Raw genomic sequence first — 22,780 nt, forward strand, 5'->3', positions numbered from 1 at the left:
GTCAGTAGTGTCTGAAAAACATGGAAATAAAGTGGAAGGCCACTCTACTTATATATCATGATTTTGTAAAAGACTCAAATTTGAGGGGAAATATACTAAGTACACAAATACAGAACAATGGGCCGTACTACACAATGTGAGCCACCAATTGAGGGTTGGCTATGAGAAATCCTTGAGTCACATTGCATATGGGAGTGGCTAGTCACGCATGGTGGACCCTTGTCTCCACTCCACTACAGTGAGCTTTTGAGCAGCGCACTGTGTTAATTTCAAATTCCATGTCAAGGAAGAGAAAAAAAGCAAACCGTTGAAACCGCATGACTGAATCTGTATTTGACTAATAATGGGTGGTGACTGAAGTGAAGAGGAGAGAGAACACTAGCAGACGAGAAACGCTTTACGGGCCGAGTTTGGAAATTCCATCTTATACATATATGACTTTCAACCTCGCAGGATTCCTCCCAAAAGCGCATTGTATGATTTGCGGTGTGAAGGCGAAATCAAGGTGAGAAAGCTGGAACGAAACTTTTCGAGGACATTGAGTCTAACTTATCGCATCTATGGATTTAACTGATCAGTTTGATTCCAAGCTAGCATAATCAAGCTTCGGCCTTGGTCGATCGGACCCTTCTTTTCATCATGTGATAAGCAAGATCATTACTTGAATAATCGGTATGGGTTGTCACGTAGCTTATCAGCTTGAGCTGAGAGGATAAAAAGTGTGGGGCGTGCTATCGAAGCAATGCATAAATAGCGTGGTTAGTGGATATACATAATATTTGTCAGGCGAACGTGATCATTAATTAACCGTGGAAACTAGAACCATCGCGGTGTAACCTGAGCTCCTCAACTTGTGTCTCACATATGATGTTCGAATTACGGTCCCTCATTTGAATTCCAGAGCACTAATCGCAGATATTAACCGAGTAGCCGGCCCAATTAGATCGAAGCTCGCCTTCCTCTGCCAGATGAGGGCAAGGGTCATTGTAGTCCAAGAGGGGAAACCTGTCGAAAAGTTTGTTCAGTCACTACGCCGAATGTTGACATGAGAGCTGGGGCGATCATCCAGAACACGAAAGATCAGTGGTTGTGGAATTTCGACCAATTGTGACCCTACCGGAAATTACTTCACGCATTGAATGGATGACGTACGCACGAGCATGATACTCTTGAATGTGTCCCAAAGCAACCGGAATGGTCCCGTAATTAACTGGCGGATGCAGCTTGGTTTATGGGAAGGTTCTTCGCAGCCTTATCGTGTTCCTCACTGGTGGGTTGTTATCAATCTTTCGCATGCGAGAGCCATTGGCGCTTGACTCCCTTTCTTGCTCTCCATAAGCCCATAGTCCTTGCTTGACATTTGGCAGACTAGCAGGAAAATTATGTTTTTAAAAATGTCCTCGGGAGTATTGTCATGTTATCTCGGAGGTTTCAATTAGAAAAACTTATTAAACTCGCAATCGTCTTGCTCGTCGCAGCGGAGGCTCTTTGGGTGCTTTCAGGTAGTCCAGCCCCCTGTTCTTTTCCTTTTCTCCACACAGTGGCTCTTCTGCTTTCCGAGATGAGCGCTTTACATGTTGAGGTTAGAACTCCGGCTCTGGCGCGGGTGCGAGTTCTGTCACCTTTGCCGTGCTGCTCTTCGATCGTCTAATTGGAGTTTAGGCTGAGCTGGGGTGAGAAAATCCAAGAGGTAGATAAAGTTTCAGTATCTGGTTGAGTCGGCAAAGCCATCGCAACGGGGACAGGATGTGCCTCCAATAGGCGTGGGTCAATATTTTCATCTTGAGGTCGATGGAGGATGCGGGAGTCTCAGTCCTTTGTCGATTCTCCGACACTGAAGGCGTTTCTCTGGATGATGTGTCGCTGCAGTTTGTTTGTGATACCCGCGGGAGATGACACAATTTGATTTTGATATCATATGAATGCTCAGTGGAAGCATGGGCCAAAAGTTTTGTTGACATCGCTGAACTGGGGAACATTACTACAGGCTTCCCAATTGCAGCTAATTCCATCGCGCGCATGAACCAGGTACGTATCAATCAAGTGGCGACGAAGAGATTCCTGTCTATTGGGAGAAAATTTATGCGGAGGAGGGTTCGATGATGACTGGCGAGATAGACCACAGCAAATGATGCATATATTGATTGGAAAATTCATAACGTCTTCTTCAAGGGACGGTGATTCTTCTGGCTAGTCAAACAAATCATCTTCATCGTCAATGTTCCAATTGACTCGATTTCCCCGCCTACTTGGTTCGGAAAGCCGCAGTAGCGCAACCATATCCTTAGTAACCTAGATACGTCGAGCGAGTAGCTTGCTCTCGTCGCAGTTCTACAACGTCATCATATTGTAATTTTCATGCGTTATGATCTCATTTACCCATGTAGATATGGACACCGTTGAACAGCGTTCTTTTTTTACCAAGCCATGCCTAACCGCATCCAAGTGGCGCCAATAAGAGCAATGCTGTGTACTTGCTGAACGGTCCGTCATACAGTAGGCATTCGAGGTAAATATGATCCAACAGTCCTTGCGGTTTCAGAATGCATCAATTACCTATGCACGAATATCTTTCTCGGAGATGACAGTCCTAAAACCATCCGCTAGCTCACTCAACACAACAGACTTCAAATTCCCGGCCTTAACACCAGGGATATGCCTGTCACCAACTGCATCCCTCACTACGAGCACATCATATCCAAGCTCAGCAGCCGCTCCGGTAGTGGTGGAGACACACACATGTGCTATATAGCTAACTAACACGACTTTCTTTCCTATATTACCTAGACCTTAGAGATAGGCATGTAGATTAGTCTTTGCAAAATGAGCTAGGGAATTTTTTGGTGACCACTTTCTCTCCCGCTTTAGGGGTGAGTTCCTTAAACTCTTAGGCTAAGGGGGTCTTTAGCGTGAAGATGGGTGCGCCTTTAGGCACCTTAAAGACGACGTGAACAATATTTTTGCCGTTACGGGCTTAACGGTAACGTTCGAGTAGTTTGGTAATAGATTTACGGGTTTCTGTAACGTTTTCGGTCTTGAGAGCGCCTCCGGTGTATTCGTTCTAGGTGTCGATAATGATGAGAGTCGAGTCCTGCGGGGAAGCTAAGGGGCGGGGAATTCCGACGATCTCACGGAAGGATTGAGCGGTAGAAGACATTATAAAGTGAAAAGATTTTTGGAAAATAGAATATGGGATTGCATTGCAGTAGAAACTTTCGATATTCAAAAGAAGAGTGGGTTTGTATGTGTTTATATGGAGGTACATTATACTTAGGCTATTGAACATATAGATAAGGTAGGCTTTTCATCAGAAAAGATAATCTAGTCTCTAACCATCGGCTGCCATTTCCACTCCATCGATACCCATTTACATGTATCCTTGGCCGCTTCAACCTGGTCTGCTTATAAAACCTTCTTCATCGTAATCGCGATCGCGTCGAAATCCACATCGTTTCCTACTTTACCCGTCCGGAGTAACTCGGCTCCTGCTGGGTCCAAGCGCTTAAAAGGGTACGTAGATAAGGGCGTTTCGTGTCCATATGGCGCATTAAGGATTCAAAATCTTCATCTATGAGATCAGGATCATCACTGAAAGAATATAAGTTTTATTCTATCCCTATGACCTATGATGACATACATAATCTACGGTAACGACCTCCCACAAATTGATAGAAAGCCTTTGGTGCGTCTAGCCAAAGACTTAAAGCACTCATCGACACGGAAGCCAAATTGTGCAAACATCAAGGCGAGAAACTGATCAAATTCTGCGGACTCCATAATAACAGTCTAATGTTACGGTCTTTGATAGAGGGCAGTAGAAAGTGATGCAGAAACTCCTCTTTATATATTTTGGGTAGCCTTATACCCGTCTATCAAGATATCAAACTCAGCATTCATCCTAACACGCTTGCTCTCTTTGGTACATAATTGAGTCGTGTAAAAATTGTTTTACTTCGATATTCTTGCCCAACGATTGAGCATGGATTTTACACGAGAACCAGACCGCAGTCCTCTCAGCCTTTGAACGTGTAACTACGGCCTGCTTGTTTGGCGCATTCGATTTACTTGGTGTGAATTATTATACTAATTGAACTGGCATTTAAATAGACTGAAAATAAGGTTTAGCGTATACTACTGAATAGTCTATAACTTAAAAAGGCATGTGCGAAGATGAAGCTTTTTATCCACATAGTGTAAATTTTTTAGAGAAAAAGTCGAACCTAGGGCAGACCGTTAACACACTAGCCACTAATTCGTGCGGCAGCTTTGGCTGAACACAAACGGTCAAGAGACCCGAAGTCCTTTTTTGCCGCACAACGTTGAAACCCTGCCGTACGCTGACTCCGTCTCCTTTAAAGAAACCAGAATGAAGGTATACTATGTTTGGATGGGAACAGCCTGACCAGGTTTACGGTTTCGCGAGATTCTACGGTGGCAGAATATTACAGTTGCACCTAATTAATCGTTGCTGTCGGGAGTGCGGCAGGATAGATCCGTTCAAAATTGACGAGACACTTGGCTTTCTCGGTCCTTTTGAACTGAATATTAGTCTCTAGCGCCGCGAAGAGATACCTGTTTCTGCGGGAGGGCAGGCGCGAAAGGAACCTTAGGCTTCTAGCACAGCGCTGACCTGGTATGACAAGGTTTGCATAGAGCAGTTCCATCACCACTGGGTTTCGCCTTGCATGTGTGGATAGGCGCGGAACTAAGTCATATACCTTAGTTAGGGATAGCCTTCTCAACGTTTGACTGCGCGACTTCTGAGTGGTATTTCACCATACACAAACCAACAAAAAAATCTAGCGGCGTCAATGTTGGTTGGTCAACGCGGTTAACAACCGCAGTTATCCTGAGGCAGCGGGTCAGCTAGACCCGCTTTGCCGACACAAAATTTTGCAAAAATCTAGCCAAGTCGAGGAGACCTTTAGCGGCAACAAGGCCGGTCAAGCAATTTTAAATACCATACAAAACCCTCCTCTGCTCGCCATTGCATTTCTGTTCTTTGTGGGTGCAATCACGGGTATTCTACTGTTACTTCGAGTCCGCAAATTACGAAGAACTTACACATGGCTCATTAATAAATTATTCACGTAAGTGGTCTGGAAATTCAACTTGATGAAACGTCACACGCTCACCATAGGAAGGCCAGCAGCACTAAATGCGGCAGCAGGGCTGCTCACTACGCTTATCAATATATACACATCTCGGGGTGGTCAGTGGTCTATAATGTCAATTGTCACAACTGTTATTACTGGCCTGGCATTCTGTACTTTTTTAGCCTTGCTAGTTTTTTCCAAATTCTTTAAACTTAGGAAGGTTATTCAGGATGACGAAAGACATTTGGCGCAGGAAAATGTCATCTCGTAGAGAGGACGGAATTTACCAGAAATTCCAGACTTATCTATAGTCATTCCCTTCACGTTATCTGTTATATATTGTGTATGTAAAAAGTCTAGCATTTCACATCGCGCAGAGACATATATGACCCCGATTGCGAGGATCTTAATGACACCACATATGCCCAGGAAGAGCATGAGGGCCGAGAAACGAAAGGCCGATCTCAAAACATCATTATTTGTCTATGAGTATGAATCAACTGCCGAGAACCTATCGGCCTCACCAGGTTGTCTTCTCGTCAATCCAGCAGATACCTTGGCGGTAGAACGAGTTGCGGAAAACCATTTTCGGAAAAGGTATTCTCTATATGATCTTCCTCATGGAGATCTCAGACCAGCTCAGTGTTAACAGGCAACCACGAACGAGGGCAAGTATGCCATTTTTATTTCCTCTAAACATGAAGAACAAAAGCTAATGGCCGAAGGCCTACTTGTCTAAGACAGACGAATTGTTATCATGGCTTCCTTGTACAGGGCAGAGGATACATCACCGGCTGTTCAGTAAAGCCTAGGAGATCATGAGTCATGACAGAGCCCTTATAGACCAAATATAAGTCTGTATAATTCAGAATTGGAGGCCATGAAAAACATGAGCCATGTCGCTCGGTGAGAGACAAATTGGGGAACCGACAGAAACGATAGCAGATGCTTGTGTGAAGTACATATGGTAATGTGTGGAGCGTATTACTAGTGAAATCGTGAGAATCGTTAATTGAAGGCTGTTCTTGGTAGATCATTCTAAAGATCACGGACACCTAGAAGCTCAGGGCCAGGAGCTTCGTTTTGAGAGGGTCCGGCTCATGGGAGAATCCTGTCAAGATGAAATTAGTCACAGTATGGCCTACGAGCACAGACTGCATAGAATGCTACACGTCATATGAGCTGGTTCTTCGTACTCAGTCTCTCCTAGTACAAGCATGGTAGGCCTAGGTTAATCTTTAGATGACCCGCAGGCCACCCGCGGGGGGCAGTGAATCATCTGGGTTCGAAGCAGCCAACTGTTCCCGATTGATTTCATTGGCCGATGAAAGGTACTGAAATGGGCAGTGGGTGGTGGCCTCTTCATCAGTGTCCGGGACAAAGCGCGCTTTGGAGTAGCACTACAAGCCCTAAGGCGCTGCCTATGTGGATTTGATGATGCGCCATCCTCTAGCGAAATTTTTATCTGTGAAAAATGATGCGATTGTATTGTGATTGAACTCAAACCAATTTGCCATTGTCAGAACTTTAATGGATCTATAGTGGAGTCATGCCTAAAAAGGGCTATCCCCACGAGAAGATTCGGTACCATCTGTGAGTTCCTCAAACGCCGTTCAAAAGGCTCCAAGAGCTAGCTTTTCCATTGAGCCACCAATTGAATCCATAAGAGAATCGATGGAAACTTTGTACATCAATATGAATACGACAGTCAAACCGTAAAGTAGATTTCCAATTGAACTTCGCTAATAATGACGAAACTGTTGTAGAAAAAATCATTTGGTTCAACTGCAATACGAATTTGCACGTTTCGCTCTTGCCACAACTTCGCGAAATCAATTGTCAAGGGCATATTGAGCTGAGGGTGCATTTCTAGCTCCTCCAAAATTTCTGCCTCTACTGATGTCAGTCATGTGCCAGATTTTGAGTTCTATGGACTGAACGAACCATCAGGGGTGATGTCTCCAAACTCAAAGTCCGTTGTTTGTTCAACATCGACGAGCACCTTTGGACGGCCGCGAAGCGGTCTTCCAAGTTGCCTCATAAATTGCTTCTCAGTATTCTCTGGAAACTCAACTGCGTACGTAACGGCCTGAATGCGAGCCCCTCCGCGTACTTGTAGCTTCGCAACAAAGCTTGTCATTACAACACGTTGTGTGGGTGCAAAAGTGCCGATTGTGTTCTGAAGTAAATCGATTAAAGATACTTCTCCCCAAAGGTACTCTTTTTTTTGAGAAGAAGGGTCGAAGCAAATATGAATACCCAACTCTGGAGCGAGTACGTATTGGTCTTCATACCTGACCAGTCGACTTGGTATTAATTCAAACTTGAAAGTTCTCTCACTATTTCGAAGAACTAATGCGTCAATCAATTTTTCGATTGGTCGAAATGCGTAGCTGAAATAATGGGTTTTCATTCTATCTCAATTTTGTTGGCTGGGTTTTATGTTGCATAATTTCGTGCGTAGGTCGTTTGCGAGCGACGCGGCTTGCTTAGTTATAATACACATGTGCATTCTATAGTGCCTTACGCGTAGCCTTAGACTATTTGCGAACACTACGAAGAGATTCGTTCAGAATCTTTAATTGATTCTTGATCAAAATCCGTGCTACGGTCTTAGCCTTCGCGAATTTAAAATTCCCTAGCATCTTCTCCACACGCAAAACTTGATAAATGACACTTCAATTCACCTGACTTAATTTAATTCTTGCGCAGCACCGGCATACAATCTTGAAGGTCAGTTTGTTTTGTCGAGAGCAATCACATATTGCAGCATCCGCAGGCTGAGTGGGCTGTTCAATCGAGGAGGCGTTAAAGTGCTCAGTCAACACCGAAAGTTACAGCAGACATCTTTCGTAGCAGTTCAATACCTCAGTGAAGTAATACGACGTGGAATACGTGGGGTAGAAAACGAATGACAGGCTCCTTCATTCCACTCAGACAAGTATAGTGGTGATTCGTGCCCGAATAGTCGGTTGCTCGCCGCAGTATTCTAGCCGAGTCTCAAAAGTCGGTAGCTCACTGAACAATGGCCAGCCATATTAGGTTAAACGGCTTTTTTTTCTGGCCCTGTTTCAACGATCTAAGTGGATCTGATTGCGACCCACTTCACCTTACCGCCTTCAGGTCAAAACGGTTGTTAAACGCATCGAGTACGGGTCGAATTTTGTTGGGTTTGATGTGGTGAAGAACCGCACTGAAATTGTGAATCAAGGTAATAAGATGAACAGCGATTGCTAAAAAGAATATTGCTGCACACGTCGGAGCATCTTTGGCATACACGACTTCGCGACAGTGAAGGAGAAGCTGGCTTGAGGGGATAAATCGCCATTCCGCCGTTTCCAGCCAGTCTGATGTTGACCGCGTTGCTAACACGTAGGTTCTGGGGCTGTGTTCGTTTGGTAAACGTAGTCACTATCTAGTGAGTGGGCCACATGAGTAGGATTGCATATCTCCACTAACACGGTGCACGTTGGAAAGATCACCCTTCGTTATCAAAGGCCCGTGCTCATCAAGAATAGGACGTTTGTCGAATGCTACTAAGGCCTTATACAAGAGCTCTTTGACCCGAAAGATCCTAGGCCCAACTACTGGAAAGTCTGGCGACTGCAGGGTAGGCCTTGAAGCAAATAACCTCTGGAATTGACCGTATCGCCAGGCTAGCCGAAGTTCTCTACGAGAACATTTACAGGCCAAGGAGAATGGTAGACCACTTGCTCAAAGAACGTGGGGTCTTGCAGAACAATCAGGAGCCGAAGTCATTTTAGGCCATGTTGAATCTGTTCGGAGGGGAATGGACGAAGATGAAGAAGACGAACCCGGTATTCATAATCTTCCCAGCGATCCTAAAACACAGCAGGAGGTAGAGAAAAAGGGCTTGTTGACTATTCCTTGATAGCCGCCCACTAGCTGACGGTGTGAATTCTGAATGAACATGAGAATATCACGGACCCTTAATGCATTGCTTTAACAATACAGATCTTTCAACATAAGGTCTTCTATGCACAGAGCCCATGAGAGGCCCACAATATTCTTTCTTGACCCTGGAGCTAAGTCATGCACTAGCATGAACTGGCTTCCGGGCTGTCTGGCAATCCGAGAGGCGCGGGATAGATCCATGAATCTGAGAGTGAGCGCACATGACGGTCAACCGCTCCATCACCAGAGTACCTTTGGACCCCACGGACCAGTTTTGACGAATACTAGCACACTGGAAATGCCAAATAAACAGGGCTCTGATCCTCGGGAGGCGAGTGTGTTCTGGAACAGTCAAATTGGGAAATTAAATGAGAACGAAGCCTCTCGAGTCTATAATTATACCTAAAGAATGAAATTGATACGCATGCGGCCGTTTGCATAATAAATTGGGAAGCAAAAAGAGAAAGTCGATGGTTTACAGACGTCTGTATCTAAAAACAGTTCTTTTGCCAAAAGAAATACCGAATCTGAATTTGACTCCAACACAATATACTAGTTGTTAAGTCGATTACGCCCAAACCACCAAATTCATGATAGCCTCTCCTATCAAATATTACGTGCCATTGCTAGCCCAGCCCATCGTGGATCACAAGCGGCACAGATTTCATTTACCATTTTGCGCCCCGGCTGATCAATCTTTGCGCGACATTGTGGTAGTTCTCACGAATGGAGACCGCTAGCGCGGTTTCACCCTATGCATTTGTTGCGTGGAGGTCAACATTGTCAAACTCGAGTATTTTGTCGACCAAACTCAAGTCATCCTTGCGAGCTACGGCGAGGAGATAAGTGTCACGGCTCTTGTTATTCTGACAATTAATGTCCAGTCGCTCCCTTTCATTTAGCAAACGCTCGATTACTGAGGTGGAACGCCTCTGGATCGCGAGCCATAAGGGGTCATCTTCGCCTTCTTTGCTCGCATTGATCCGAATATTAGTGGCCCGTAGAAGGACCTTCACCATCTCACGGGAGCCTAGATATGCTGCAGCCCCGACGGAGCTCCATCGATGGTCACCGAGAATGTTCGGATCAAGTTGGGTTCTTGAGGTAGCTGTAAGCATACGGGAAACCAATGGCACGTTATTTGACATGACCGCTTTGTAGAGAGGAGGGGTCAGCCAACGACGATTGAATTGGCTGCTTCCTTGGATGTTTGGATCTAAATTGCCGTCATCTAGAAGTTTCTCGCTAATTTCACTGTGGCCCAGAGCTGTCGCCCACCAAAAGGCGGTGTTGCCTTGGCTGTCCTGGCAATTGATGTCAAGTCGTACACTGGAAAGAAGGAGGTCCACTATTTGCGGATGATTTCTTCGGACAGCTATATGGAGCGCCATAGATCCTTTACGATCCTGCCTATGGAGGTCAAGGTCACGTCGATTGAGTAACATTTGAATAGCTGCTAGGTCTTCGCGCCGGGTTGCTTGGATCAATGGTGTTCCACCCTCGGAATTCTTTGCATTTACATTTGCATCCAAGTCCAAGAGCATTTCCATGATCTCGCTATTATTGGGCCTTTTTGAGTGTCTCAGGAGTAGCTGCTCAAGGGGTAGTCCGTTTTGGATAATTTGCGACGTAGACATATCATCTAGATACGCCAGCATAAGGGCTGCCATCGGGCTCTTTCCTTTTTTGAGAGCGACTTGCAAGCATGTCACGCCCAAATAATCCGCCACGCTAGGATCCCCACCACATTTGAAAAGGAAAATCACTTCGTTGATGTCCCCACGATCAACGGCATACCACAAAGCTGTTCGATGACAACTATCAGGATCGTTCAGTCCCATGTTCAGTGCTTTCAGGGCTTCCAAAAAAGCCCGGACATCCCCTTGAGAGAAAAACTTCCGGAGCTGACTGAAGCGGTGCAGTTTTTCACTAGATGCCTTCTCAAAAGTCAGCCATCGAACATTTCAAGCCGGCTTCAAGCCATGTGAGACCTACCATTCCAAAAGTTCGAGTTACGAGTAGAAGGGTCGATGGGAGTGTGAGTGGGCAGAGCAACAGGGCGGACGGGCGATAATAAATAGACCATCCCTTGGCTCACATTTATATCCTGTGAAGTGAACAGGTTGTGCAGTTGTACCACCTCCTACATACTATTGGATAAATTTTCAGTTCTTGCTTCCCAGAATCTTCACCATTCCTAGAACTCGATTGCGCTGTTCCCAGGCATCTCATCAGCGTTTTTGGGTGTCTGGGTTTGATATTCAGACACGGGATTGGCCAGTGCGAAGTTGCTGAACCAACCACAATATGTGCGGATGTAAGACCGTCGCAACGACCCTTGTTCTGGGAACTTGAAGGCTTTTAGGAGCTCGCAATAGCATCCCAGAAGCGAGTAAGGGTATTTCAGGAACATAGTCTCAGTTCCCAGGAGCCCTTCAGATCCTAGAAGACATCGGTTGAGTCCCCTATGACGGTCTCCTATCTGCATGTACTGTGAGGGCTCATCAAGTTGGAGTTAGTCAATTCCGCGTCTGAAGACGGAGAACTCAGTCTCAAACACATACTTCTTTCTCATACGGAAGCTTGAAGACTCCGCCGCAATTATAGCTACTGACATAGGTGTGAGGATCTTGCAAATTTCACCATGCGGACAGTTTGGCCAAGCGCATGTTTGCTATGAAGAACAGTACTCCAGACTAGGATACAGACTAATATTTTTATAGAGGGGTTCGAGATATAAGTCCTGTATGTTAATAGTAGAATTTCCTTTAATGGTAAATCTATTTTAGATCCATGGTCTATTAAGACACAGGTAGGATATATAAATTGGCAGACACCCTTATTGGTTTAGCGTATAACTGGTCCGACACTCGCGTGTTTTGTTTTTCTCAATCTTTATCTTAGGACAATATCTATCTCAAGACACTCTTTGCCTTAAGAGGAAAACACGATCAATTCTTATTAAGTAAAACATTGTCCTCGACTTCGTCCGGTTATTGCATATATGTATACGCTGTGCAACAAAAGCCGCAGGTGGTGGTGACGTAGATTATTACCAACACTACGGAGCGGTGTGGCTCTCGAATATTTATTAACTGGCAATGACTTAAGCCACAGCCGGCAAGCCCAAGGGGCGATAACTGGTTCTAGCTTATAGCTAAGGTGTGATAAACTACGCATCGGCGCATAATGTAGGTGAGGAGAACATGAGGACCCTTTAATTTAAAATACACTTAAATTGAGAAATAAAACTATAATTATAGCTTCGATTCCCTACTCAACCCTTTAGCAACTATAGTCATTTTGCAACACACCTACTGCGACAAGTAGACCGCAGAAATCATATATCATATAACATAGCTTCGCCCTCACCCGCATTTAATAATAACCGTATCTAAAACCATAATGATAAGATATTACTAGCGCGCATTGATAAGTACTACGCCGCTTTCACCGATGCTAATACCGATAAAATAGATAGTATAGTAGCTGATGATTATCGCATGTCTAATATCCATAAGAGCTAATTTCCCTTCTCCCTTTTTAATCACTATTCTAATACTTTATTCTTATATAGCCCTTAATATTAATATTATTAGGTTACCTAAAGAGGCTTAGTACTAATAGAATAAGGGATTTAGCGGTCTTATAATGAATATCTTAGTTAAGGCCATTTCGCTCCACAGTAGTTCTAAGCCTAGCTCGTTTGCGGTCTTAGAGAATATAGTACGGTTTACATTAAAGGTTAATCCTCCCGAGGCAGGCAACCCCAACCTTCCTCCTAGAATTAAGAAGGGTGATTCCTCGGGTATGATTATGCTATCTACGATATAGTGGAATAGTGAGGGAAAATTTTCCCCGAACTTAAGTATGGAAAGCTATTGTGGGAGGGCTTTAATATTAATGACTTCAACATACTTTGATAACGAGAGGAACAAGCATACGAAGTTCCTGATGGGATTTGAGAAGTGTTTTAAATACGGATAGGCCGTTGGGGGAAGTATGGTAGCATGGAACGCTAGCCCAGTTAGTCATTACACTAGTCACAGAGCCGTGGGAACGGTATCAACAATTACCATGTTCGGCTGGATGGCTCCTTTTTTGGTTAAACATTTCCGCACTTATAATAGATCAAAGCTAGGGTTCTGTTTTTTCCGCTTCATTAATCGTTTTAGGGCATATAGCGTGCGCCAAAGCATTTAGTAGCTAAAATTTGCTACTAGCCGTCTCTACGGTCTGACCGTTCACGTCTAAGCTCGGGTTTGGTGCAAATTAGCTATCCTTTCTCCTTTACAAGGAGCACCTGGCCTTGCACTTGGTCAATATACTGTATTTAAGGGCTGCATCTAATTAATGGTAATTCCAGGTATAATCCATTTGTTTCTTTTTTTTTCTTCTTCACATGGATCTCTCGGGTCTATCGATTCCATTCATTCATGTAGGCAAATCAAGGTATCGATGCAAGGAGCGGGAAGGGACTGGCGGTGACTCCGGTTACACAAGATGCATATAAGATTTTGCTGTAACCTAATGGACAACCCGCCGAGAAGAAAAAAAAAGGAAAAGGAAAGAAAGATATTGTAGGAATGTACAGTACGGAGTACCTACCTGATGATGTAACCAATACTTTTGCGTACCTACATACTATACAGTGCAGTGTATGTACATAACTACTGTACAGTGTCGGTGACTTGTCGTAGATCCACATGTCGAACGAATTGAGACACGATGATCGATCTGCACGACCCAAAGTGATCTTTCATTATTGGGAACATGGGTCTGGAATAGGTACTTCATCTTCAGTAATAAATGCCTCTTCTCCCCTTTCCCACCTTAAGCCTCGGATTGCCTCAGGAGCGACGATAGATTTCAACTATGAAATACCCCTTGCTTCCTTCCCACCATCCTTAATGTCGAGGATGATCGCCGTCCTCCTCCTCTTTACCGCCGCATTTTGTCTTCGCCGAATCTGGAAATCTCAGGATAGTCAAGCACGCCGACGAACACCCCTTGACTTCACGAGGAAGTTGACGTTCATTTCCTCGGCCGTGAAACCAACCGCCAAAGAATCAGGGTTACAAGAGCTGGAATTTTATAAAAGCCTCTTTTTCAAACTGCAAAATAAGGAGTACTATCTGGAAGCTTCCCCACTTGCACGTCAAGCAATCCTGTTTCTCTTGTCCGAAGCGTTGAACGAAAATTTAAAAAAGAAGTCCAATTCCAGTATCCTATCATTGGATAGTTTCAATAAAAATGAGCTTTCCCGCTTTCTCTAAGATCATAAAAAGAACGTCACGGATGGATACGGAGAGTATATTGCGTAAAGGAAATTGGGTGGCCCTCGCTAATTGGTTCGCGACCGACAAGATGCCGAATTCTGGCTTAGGAAGATTGCCCCGTTGAAACTGGTTGATGGGGCTTGGCTGGGTCATCTGAATAAAATAACGCTACCGTTTGCTTTACGTCTAATCATGAAGAGAACCTCGTAGGTGTTCACTGAGGAGCTAGGTGATGGCAATCTCCAGCAGCACCACGTTCATATTTTCGAAGAGCTTCTAAGGGCTTTCGAGCCAGATTTACCCTCGCCGACAACAAAAGAAATCCTCCATCCTAGATTGAATTTTACCAGCATCAAACATTGGAGGGCTGCTGTTGCTCAATTGATGATCGCTACGTGTTCGGAAGAATTCCTCTCGGAGATATTGGGGTTCAACATGCACTTCGAAATGCCCTAGCTGGATATAATGCAGGCAACAAAAGAGTTACCAGAAGTTGGTCTCAATCCGTACTACCATGTGTCCATTGGCAACATCCATTCTGGTCATGCTGCTATGTTAATGGAATGCGTAGTGGACTATATTGAAAAGGTCTCGGAAATGGAAGGGAAAGATGCCACTCGTACTGCGTGGCGACGAGTCCAGGCAGGATACACATCGAGTGAATGGCTAGGATCTGAAGACATCCAGACAGCTGACATCTCTCTTAAGCTTGACTCTATGCCTTGTAATTAGCTTGAATCCAGGATGGGTCATATATTCCGCGCCAAAGCTCAGGCTGCACAGGGAATCCACGCTGGATGCAAGGCAAAGATCGGAAATCGCTCTCTAGATGACTGGCTGAGTCTGAATAACTTGTCGGATGAGAATTGGCAATCAAAGTTTCTCCCAGCTCTGGCCGCCTCTAAGCCGTGGATTTATCCCGGGGACAGTAACAACAGCAGGCTCGTGAAAGAACTACGCTGGGGGCGGGGGTAAAATGTTCGGCACTTTACAAGGGGGGAGCTGACTAGTCTATAACAATGGATAGACTATCTTGGGCTACATCGCATCCCATTTTACTATCATTTTGTTGGTCTCTCTGAGGATGTCCATTGCCAGGGCTGCAGCAGCTCGAATACGCCCTAGACAATACCTGAATCATCAGAGTCCACAGACCTGGTAAATGAAATTCCACCTTTGCTACAGCACCACGAGCGCCAACCATCTACCAGGCCAAAAGTCAGAGCAGGTGATCTTGATTTAACGCTTTTGCTGCCTCTTTGGTTCTCCCAGTGCAGTCTCCTCGAGTCATTTGTTTACGCTCCGGGGAGAACTGCAGACCTGATGGGCTGCGCAGTGGTGCGCTTATTACGAGCTCAACTTGGATTTGAGATGGAGCATACGGTGGTCACAGGGATAGATGAATTACACACCCTAAACGACAATGGCCTTGTTGGGATTGGCCTGGACATGATTCAAAGGGCCTCTCTCCCTGTGCCCTCTGACCTGGCGACGCTCCTCACTCGTTGGCCCTCTAAATTTGCAGACAAAATACTTCGGCTTTCTTCAAAGCTGCTGCAAAATTTGGGAGTTCTACTTGGCGTCTCCGCCACGCTGATTGAGCTTCAGGGAGTCATCTCAGAGGCTCCTAGCGTTGGGTTACTCTCGCCCGAAAGCTACGTTCATTTACAAATCCTTTTTCGGCGGCAATATCACTGTTTGCAACAGTGCCAGCAATACATATCTATAGATGAAAAACTACTTATGGACTATGCTCATGGCCATGCTATGGCGAAAGCAGCGATTGACGATTGTATCAAGGTTAATGTACAGAAATAGAAATGACAAAAATTAGAAAGCGGTCCTGTCATGTTCTTTGCGGAATTACTCAAGCATTAAAATGGTAGCATTTGGAGTGGAAGTCAACTATCTCGGTCTGTTTCTCGGTCTGTTTCTCGGTCTGTTTCTCTCTACGTACGAGCTAATGTGTATGCGACACAACTCCCTGCGCCCGCCCGGGCTGCATGGAAGTCGGTGTCCTAATTGCGCGTGTGATGAACGCTCCATTTATCGCCTTGCTACTCCGTACAGAAGCCGAGGGCGGACACCCTTGCACCTAGTTCTTGGTATACAGTAAACCATGGGCTTTGTGTAAAGCATTTCGCCGAACGCGGCCGTGCGCCAAGATTGATCGCGTCACCTGAGCATTCCTTGCAGTGCCCACGAAACACGCCTTTTTGAGACTTTATGCATATTTTGCAGCCCCGATTATACAACGCACTTTGTATTTGCTTGGCTTCACTATATTTCAAGGATGTGTACAAGGAAAATGCATGTGGCTGGGGAGAGATGTGCGTAACAATGTGGGACACTGCTTTGGGAAGTCCGAGTCGGGGTACCCGGCTCAACTACAGTATTTCCTCACTGCACTGGCTAATTCTCACTCAGTTAGTCCCCAATCTTCGGGCACAACCCAAGGTCCGTCCATCCCTGGATTCATCACGGCCCGGGGGGAGAGTACGGGTGCGGATACGGGTAGAACCCAATTCTTTGGACACAATACATTTATTGTACATGATTAATGGTAATGCTCACTTTCTCATATCTACCCAACGCTTTCTCCCGGAATACCCAGTTGCACAAGTCTCCCGCAGGCTCGGGGTGTCTCATTATCAGGTCTCTGTTCTCTCAATCCGATATACTAAAAAATATAATTAAATATCCTTGAAAAACAGTCCCCTTAGAATGGGGTTCTCAATTGTCTCAAAACTCGAGCTACACTACGGAGTACCTCCACTTTCTTGTAACCGTGCTGCCTCGCTTCACCCGCCCACCCCTCACTATTAATTCAGCAGCAACATGGACATGGTTGATATCTTTTGTGAATGACCGAAGAATCGACCTTCATTTGTGGAAACAGTATTCTATCCCGAATGGGCAATAGCCCTTATAGATTAAGGCTCATCGTAGAAGTACGCAATTCACCCCTTGTCGCTTTCCGGTTTACTCGGTGTCACAGCAGGTCCAACAGCCCTATAGCGCAATTAGTTTCAAGTTTCATCGTTTGGATTGATGTATTAATTCCTCATTGTAGGGACATACGCTAGAAAGCTGGGTTTCTTCAGTGCCAGGGGGGCATGAGAGGTTGCTTGCTGAATCTTCGCAGATGTTGAAGCAGTCGGTCATGGCTTGTTGCTTATGCTCACCGCGGGCAACGGCGCCAGAAAGGGCCAAGGCAAGAGTGGCAAAGAGGATGGAGTAAAGATGCATTTTAGTTATGCGTTTATGGAACGTTTATGGCAATTTGTTGCGTAATTTGTCGCGAAGATTACCACCAGCATGATGAAAGGTATTATTTATACAATTCGAGTGGTTCGCCAAGACTTTCAAATTTCAATGATTCATCCAAAAACATTGTAGCTCTGTGCGATCCACACACCGCTCGAGCCCTGCAGTAAGGTACGTCATCACTGTCCATAACTCGGGTCCCCATAGTTCCTAATCGCTGGATCGTCCCACCAGATATGCAGGGGGATACCCGCAGCTCAGCTACACATTCTGGGATCGTCGGGCCAACTTTGTACAATGACTAAAGTTTGACTAGTCAGTAAGCATTCCGTGCGTAATACACAGTTCTGGCTCCTTCTAGATCATACTTAGTAGTACAATAATAAGTCGAAAATTTTAGAAAATGCTACACGCGTTACCAGTATCACCATGGTTCCATTGCATGCTCCAAGTTGCTCCAATATTGGTAGGGGGAAAAAAAAGAAAAACTGGTGACATCAGCCACTCAACTATCGCGTGCGGCTGCATGCAGGAGCATTTCGGTACTTTTGAAGGCTCATCGGATCAACTAGGCTTTTCTTTTCCGTTGCACCCAATCTGATTGGTCGGTTTTTCCAATTCATGCATTGAAGTGGGGAAATATGGCTTCCAATCTGTAGGTGAATGCAGACGCAAGCAGACAATTGGGGATCTCGAAGCAAGTGCAACTTCAGTACGAGTTGCTGCGGGGTTGTGTGTAACCGATCGTCGACAGCTTCGTGCATTTAACTCAGCTCTCGATGTAGGTAAAAATAAGCAATTCAGCTCGGATAACAAAGATTTATAACTGCAGATCCCTTGGCACAATTTGCGGTCAAGTAGCGTAGTTTGCAAATAATCTACCGAGAACTCATTATTCCCTCGTATTGTAGCCTGTATGGTACTGTTTAAAAACAAGTTCAACCCGAATTAGCTCAAGTCCCGCGTGGATATTGGATCGTTATCATAATTTTCGACTTTTTCGAAAGTCGAGCGGGTACAGGTAGATTGTTATGTTCCATTTCACGCAACCTATCTTGCTGTTTTTTTGTTTTATCATTGAAGGGACTACCAATATATAATCCATCCCCGCATAGTACTACTAGTAGTAAGTAGTAACCGTCCACTGGCTATACCTCCAAGTCAACATCCTCATGACTTGTATGTAGGAACAGATTTCGATATGACCCGAATACGTCCGATTCGAGTCCCAGATTTTAGAATTCAGTAACTTAAGGTGGTCGAAGTACCTAAAGCTGGGAAAGTTCGGAACGCTATTGTATAGCAAGTTTCATAAATATTGGGCTCGCAAGATGCCATTCATCTGACTCCTTACTTCGATGATCTCATGAGACTTATCTAGAATTGTAATCGTCATTCGCTACCATTCACATCCCCGCATGCATGGAACAAATTACTGTCGCATAACATAGCTAGCTATGCATTCAGCGCCCGCCTCTCCGGATATTTATTTCATAATTGCTTATTTTCACCGCAATTCAGGGTTACACTGATATGTTACAATTACGTGTTGGCATATTTGAACTCTTTCCTATAAAGATTCTCTGGTTTCTCGCACTCCAATGTTCTCTTCATCAGGTTTTCAAACAGGTTGAAGAGCAATCGACTAATTTACTGAACTTACCAAATCCTCAATCAATCACTCAAAATGGTAGACAAGAAGAACATTCAGGGAGACACGTGGTAAGTCAAATAATATTCATATTCATAATAGTCTTAAACTATGGTTATTATGTGATTACCGATGTGCTATGAGATTTTTTTGGATTGACACAATCAGGCCTCGTCTGCCTAAGAAGGCCGAAAGGTTTATCTTCTTTCGAATTACAAACGCGGAAGAGTTCAAGAATGCGCTCCCTAAGATAGTCGGTTTTATTACCACCGCGTATACGGCTGAAATGAACCGGAAAAATATCTACAAGCAGAAAGCCGATGGTACTCTCAAAGGTCTCGTTAGCCTCGTTTCGCTAAATATTGCTTTCTCTGCCAATGGCCTAGCTAAGGTAAGCACCGAGAATACACTAATAAGAGATGCACTATCTCATATTCAATAGCTTGGGGCGGAAAAATTTGACGACGATATCTTTAACGGTGGTCAATTTAAAGACATGACTGCCCCTTCGGAGGGCGAATCAGATGCAGACCACCAAGGCCTCGATCCTCAAGAAGATTGGGTCAATGAATTCAAACCCAACGGTGGTGGCATCGACGGTTGTCTCACTGTGGCTGGTGACAGTATCGAGAGTATTGAGAAAATGGTCAAGAAGTCATTTGATTGGGTGTTCAACGTCGGAAATGACAAGCAGAGCATTGAGATAGTCTATACCAAAGATGGCCAAGTCTATAAGGAACACCTCGAACAGTTAGTGATGCGAAGTCCCGCTCATATTCACTTGCAATCGCTAATCTCTGTGATGACAGTTTTGGCTGGGTGGATGGTATTAGCCAGCCTATTGTTAAAGGATTGGACCCTACTGAGGCAGATGATGGTAAAGGAATGACACCAATTGATCCTGGGTAAGGAACTATCTTCTTTCCTTGTCAAACGAGGGGCCAAATCTAATTCTGGTTCGTTAGCATCATTTTCGTCGGAAACGAGGGTGACGACAGCAAGCATCCTGCATGGGCCAAGGACGGTAGCTTCATGGTCTTCCGTATCTACGAACAGCTGGTCCCTGAATTCTACCGGTAAGTTGCTACATCATTGTCATCAGCCATGGATTTGTTCCAAGTAAACTAATCTGCTGTGCATAGTTGGGCTGCTATCAATTGCTCTATTCCTATGGCAGAGATAATCAAGTCCATGCAAGAAACAGGGAAACCACCGCAAGGCTTCACTCCTGATGCTATGAATCAATTGGCTCTGTTTTCCTCACGACTAGTGGGACGTTGGCCTAATGGTGAGTACTCTCCTAGAGAAACCACTTCGTGTCCTTAGCCAAGTTCTCAATACTGAAAAAAATGCGATACGTTAGGTGCTCCAATGGAGCTTCATCCTCAGGAGGACCCTAACTGGTCTAAATTCGAGAAGAAGTTCCAAGAAGCCGATTTAAAGACCATGAATTACACGGATGCCTTCAATTATCGCCCTACTGACCAGATCAAGTGTCCTTACGTATCTCACATGCGCAAGACTGGCCCTCGGGATGACTACCCCGGTTACGCCAAACATGTAATCATGCGTCGAGGAATTCCTTATGGAGATGAGTGCGAGTTACCGGAGAAGAATTCTGGCATTACACAGAAAGAGCGTGGTCTGCTTTTTGTCTGTTACCAGAGCAGCATTGAGAATGGGTTTGTAACCCAGCAGAAACGTAAGTATTTCTTGTTTATCTTAAAAATACCCCATTATCTGACACTTTGCAGGCTGGGCCAATGCTTCTGATAGCCCAACGGACATGGCTAAGCACAGCGGAGGAACCAGCCAGGGTATTGATCCTCTTATCGGCCAAATTCATCCAAGCCGACATGCAAAGCCTACTGATGGTCAACGGATCAACCCCAAGTATCAAGATCCTCCCGTAATTCCCTTCCCCGATTCTGATCTGGAGAAACCCGCTCCCCAAGTCTACGAGAAAAGTCTTACGCTGGAAAGATTTGTTGTTCCGCATGGTGGGGAATACTTCTTTACTCCTTCAATTTCAGCGTTGAGAGATTATTTGCCCAGGGCATAGGTTGACTTGAGTGACTTTTTCGGTTGAATACTTCTCAATGCTGCGACATTTGCTTATCGCGTTTTTCAAATCATGAAATTTGTACCGTCCCCGAGATCATAGGGACTATGTCCGTACCCCTTGCTTAATCTCGAAATGCGCCCCGGGAGCCCGGGCCGGCTAGTTTGCCTGTCTTGGACAATACTGTAGCTTCGATGCCAACTTTACTGAGGCATGTAGCTCTCAACAGCCCAGTTGCCCAATTGTAGTATATGAACGGAGTTCGCGGAGCGACTGAAGACGAATCAAGGACTGAAATATTCACCTCGTCAGTCTCGTTTTCAAGATCCATTATTCTATGGGATCTTTGGCCATCGGCAGGACTTTGGGAGCCGAAAGTCCAGTCAGTACGAGCTGCGCTCGCGTAGAAGAATAGGCGATGGTAGCGGCTGTGACAGCATTGGTGTCGGACGCGCCGAACGTGGGTTTCCATGAGAATGGGCAGGAGGGATTCAGCAACCTGTCCCACGTCTCATCTGTCAACACGGTTGGGGACCGCTTATGGTGTTCACGCCCATGAGGCATCAGCTGTACTCGTACAGCAGGAATGAGGCAGTTATTGGCAGCGACAGTGGTCGTGTCGCACGCGTCGGATGTGGCCTCAGACAAGGAGGCGCGAGATGTTTCCAAGGAACCACTCGGCGGAGGTTCAGCCATCCACACGGTGCAAGGGCGCTGATGATTTTCACGCGCTGGATGCATCTTTTGAAGTGAAAATTAATTGACGGCCAGTGAATATGGGATCTCTTCCTTTATAGCTAGACATCGCTGATTGCCAGGCCGAGCGAACCAGTCGATTGGAAGCACGTAAAAATGATAGAGAAATCCAATGGAAAACAGCGCTTTGGACGTGCTGTGCCACTGGCTTGAGCAGTTTATTTACGCCCACTGCATAAAAAATTCGCAAGTGAAGTTGCAGTCAAATTTTGCGGGCCCGTTGGATGACCGAATCCCAGGACCCTAACCTTAACTAGGGAACCGCTTTGGCTGTTGGGCCCATGCCTGGAGATTAAAATCAGCTTTTGTAAAGCGTAATCTTTCTTAACTGCACTCCCGTGCTTTCACTAACATACATGCCATTTAGAGCCCAAAATTTGATTTTGCAGGCAATACAAGGATATCTCAGGCGACATAGTCATTCACTTTCATAGCGTGCCGCGTGGGATCTTCTTGAACTATTAAGTAGGCCGGGGAGGTGTTGGAGGGTCTGAACTTCTGACGGGGAGATATGTGGAATTAGGGTTTGTGGGGGCTAAGGGAAACAGAGAATAGAATACGGCTACAACGTAAGTAGTAAATGAGGATGTTGATGCATGTTACGCGAAGGTCTGTTACCTTAAGCGTTGAAGTGAGAGTGTTACGGCGAAGACCCCATACCCGCAACCCCGCCAAGGCTCAACAGGAGCAGTTGCATATCGGCTGCAGAACGACAGGGATCTAGTAGCAGATCGCTCGCGTAAAGTTAGGTTTA

At 45.2% G+C, this 22,780-nt stretch overlaps 8 protein-coding genes across 8 annotated transcripts; 3 read left to right on the forward strand and 5 right to left on the reverse strand.

Moving 5' to 3' along the window:
- Positions 1-6,804: 6,804 nt before the first annotated feature.
- N7484_008250 (uncharacterized protein) lies at positions 6,805-7,236 on the reverse strand (the record flags this gene model as incomplete). Its single annotated transcript, XM_057118637.1, has 2 exons — positions 6,805-6,989; positions 7,041-7,236. The coding sequence occupies 2 exons, from the start codon at positions 7,234-7,236 to the stop codon at positions 6,805-6,807; spliced, it is 381 nt and encodes a 126-aa protein (XP_056968192.1).
- A 2,527-nt stretch (positions 7,237-9,763) lies between these two features.
- On the reverse strand, positions 9,764-10,852 carry N7484_008251 (ankyrin repeat domain-containing protein; the record flags this gene model as incomplete). The annotated part of the gene is made up of 1 exon (XM_057118638.1): positions 9,764-10,852. One exon carries the CDS (start codon positions 10,850-10,852, stop codon positions 9,764-9,766), a length of 1,089 nt encoding a protein of 362 aa, XP_056968193.1.
- A 356-nt stretch (positions 10,853-11,208) lies between these two features.
- N7484_008252 (uncharacterized protein) lies at positions 11,209-11,424 on the reverse strand (the record flags this gene model as incomplete). Its single annotated transcript, XM_057118639.1, has 1 exon — positions 11,209-11,424. The coding sequence occupies one exon, from the start codon at positions 11,422-11,424 to the stop codon at positions 11,209-11,211; it is 216 nt and encodes a 71-aa protein (XP_056968194.1).
- A 1,010-nt stretch (positions 11,425-12,434) lies between these two features.
- Positions 12,435-12,845, forward strand: N7484_008253 (uncharacterized protein; the record flags this gene model as incomplete). Its single annotated transcript, XM_057118640.1, has 2 exons — positions 12,435-12,496; positions 12,639-12,845. The coding sequence occupies exon 2, from the start codon at positions 12,663-12,665 to the stop codon at positions 12,843-12,845; it is 183 nt and encodes a 60-aa protein (XP_056968195.1). The 5' UTR covers positions 12,435-12,496; positions 12,639-12,662.
- A 1,910-nt stretch (positions 12,846-14,755) lies between these two features.
- N7484_008254 (uncharacterized protein) lies at positions 14,756-15,022 on the forward strand (the record flags this gene model as incomplete). The annotated part of the gene is made up of 1 exon (XM_057118641.1): positions 14,756-15,022. One exon carries the CDS (start codon positions 14,756-14,758, stop codon positions 15,020-15,022), a length of 267 nt encoding a protein of 88 aa, XP_056968196.1.
- Positions 15,023-17,272: 2,250 nt separating this feature from the next.
- On the reverse strand, positions 17,273-17,539 carry N7484_008255 (uncharacterized protein; the record flags this gene model as incomplete). The annotated part of the gene is made up of 2 exons (XM_057118642.1): positions 17,273-17,302; positions 17,372-17,539. The coding sequence occupies 2 exons, from the start codon at positions 17,537-17,539 to the stop codon at positions 17,273-17,275; spliced, it is 198 nt and encodes a 65-aa protein (XP_056968197.1).
- Positions 17,540-19,244: 1,705 nt separating this feature from the next.
- Positions 19,245-21,270, forward strand: N7484_008256 (Dyp-type peroxidase; the record flags this gene model as incomplete). The annotated part of the gene is made up of 8 exons (XM_057118643.1): positions 19,245-19,279; positions 19,377-19,599; positions 19,651-19,958; positions 20,018-20,113; positions 20,174-20,284; positions 20,351-20,496; positions 20,572-20,910; positions 20,963-21,270. The coding sequence occupies 8 exons, from the start codon at positions 19,245-19,247 to the stop codon at positions 21,268-21,270; spliced, it is 1,566 nt and encodes a 521-aa protein (XP_056968198.1).
- Positions 21,271-21,600: 330 nt separating this feature from the next.
- On the reverse strand, positions 21,601-22,011 carry N7484_008257 (uncharacterized protein; the record flags this gene model as incomplete). Its single annotated transcript, XM_057118644.1, has 1 exon — positions 21,601-22,011. The coding sequence occupies one exon, from the start codon at positions 22,009-22,011 to the stop codon at positions 21,601-21,603; it is 411 nt and encodes a 136-aa protein (XP_056968199.1).
- Between the last annotated feature and the right edge of the window lie 769 nt (positions 22,012-22,780).

The sequence above is a fragment of the Penicillium longicatenatum genome (genome assembly GCF_028827895.1).
Source record: "Penicillium longicatenatum strain IBT 33135 chromosome Unknown contig_6_segment0_segment0, whole genome shotgun sequence".
NCBI lineage: Eukaryota > Fungi > Ascomycota > Eurotiomycetes > Eurotiales > Aspergillaceae > Penicillium > Penicillium longicatenatum.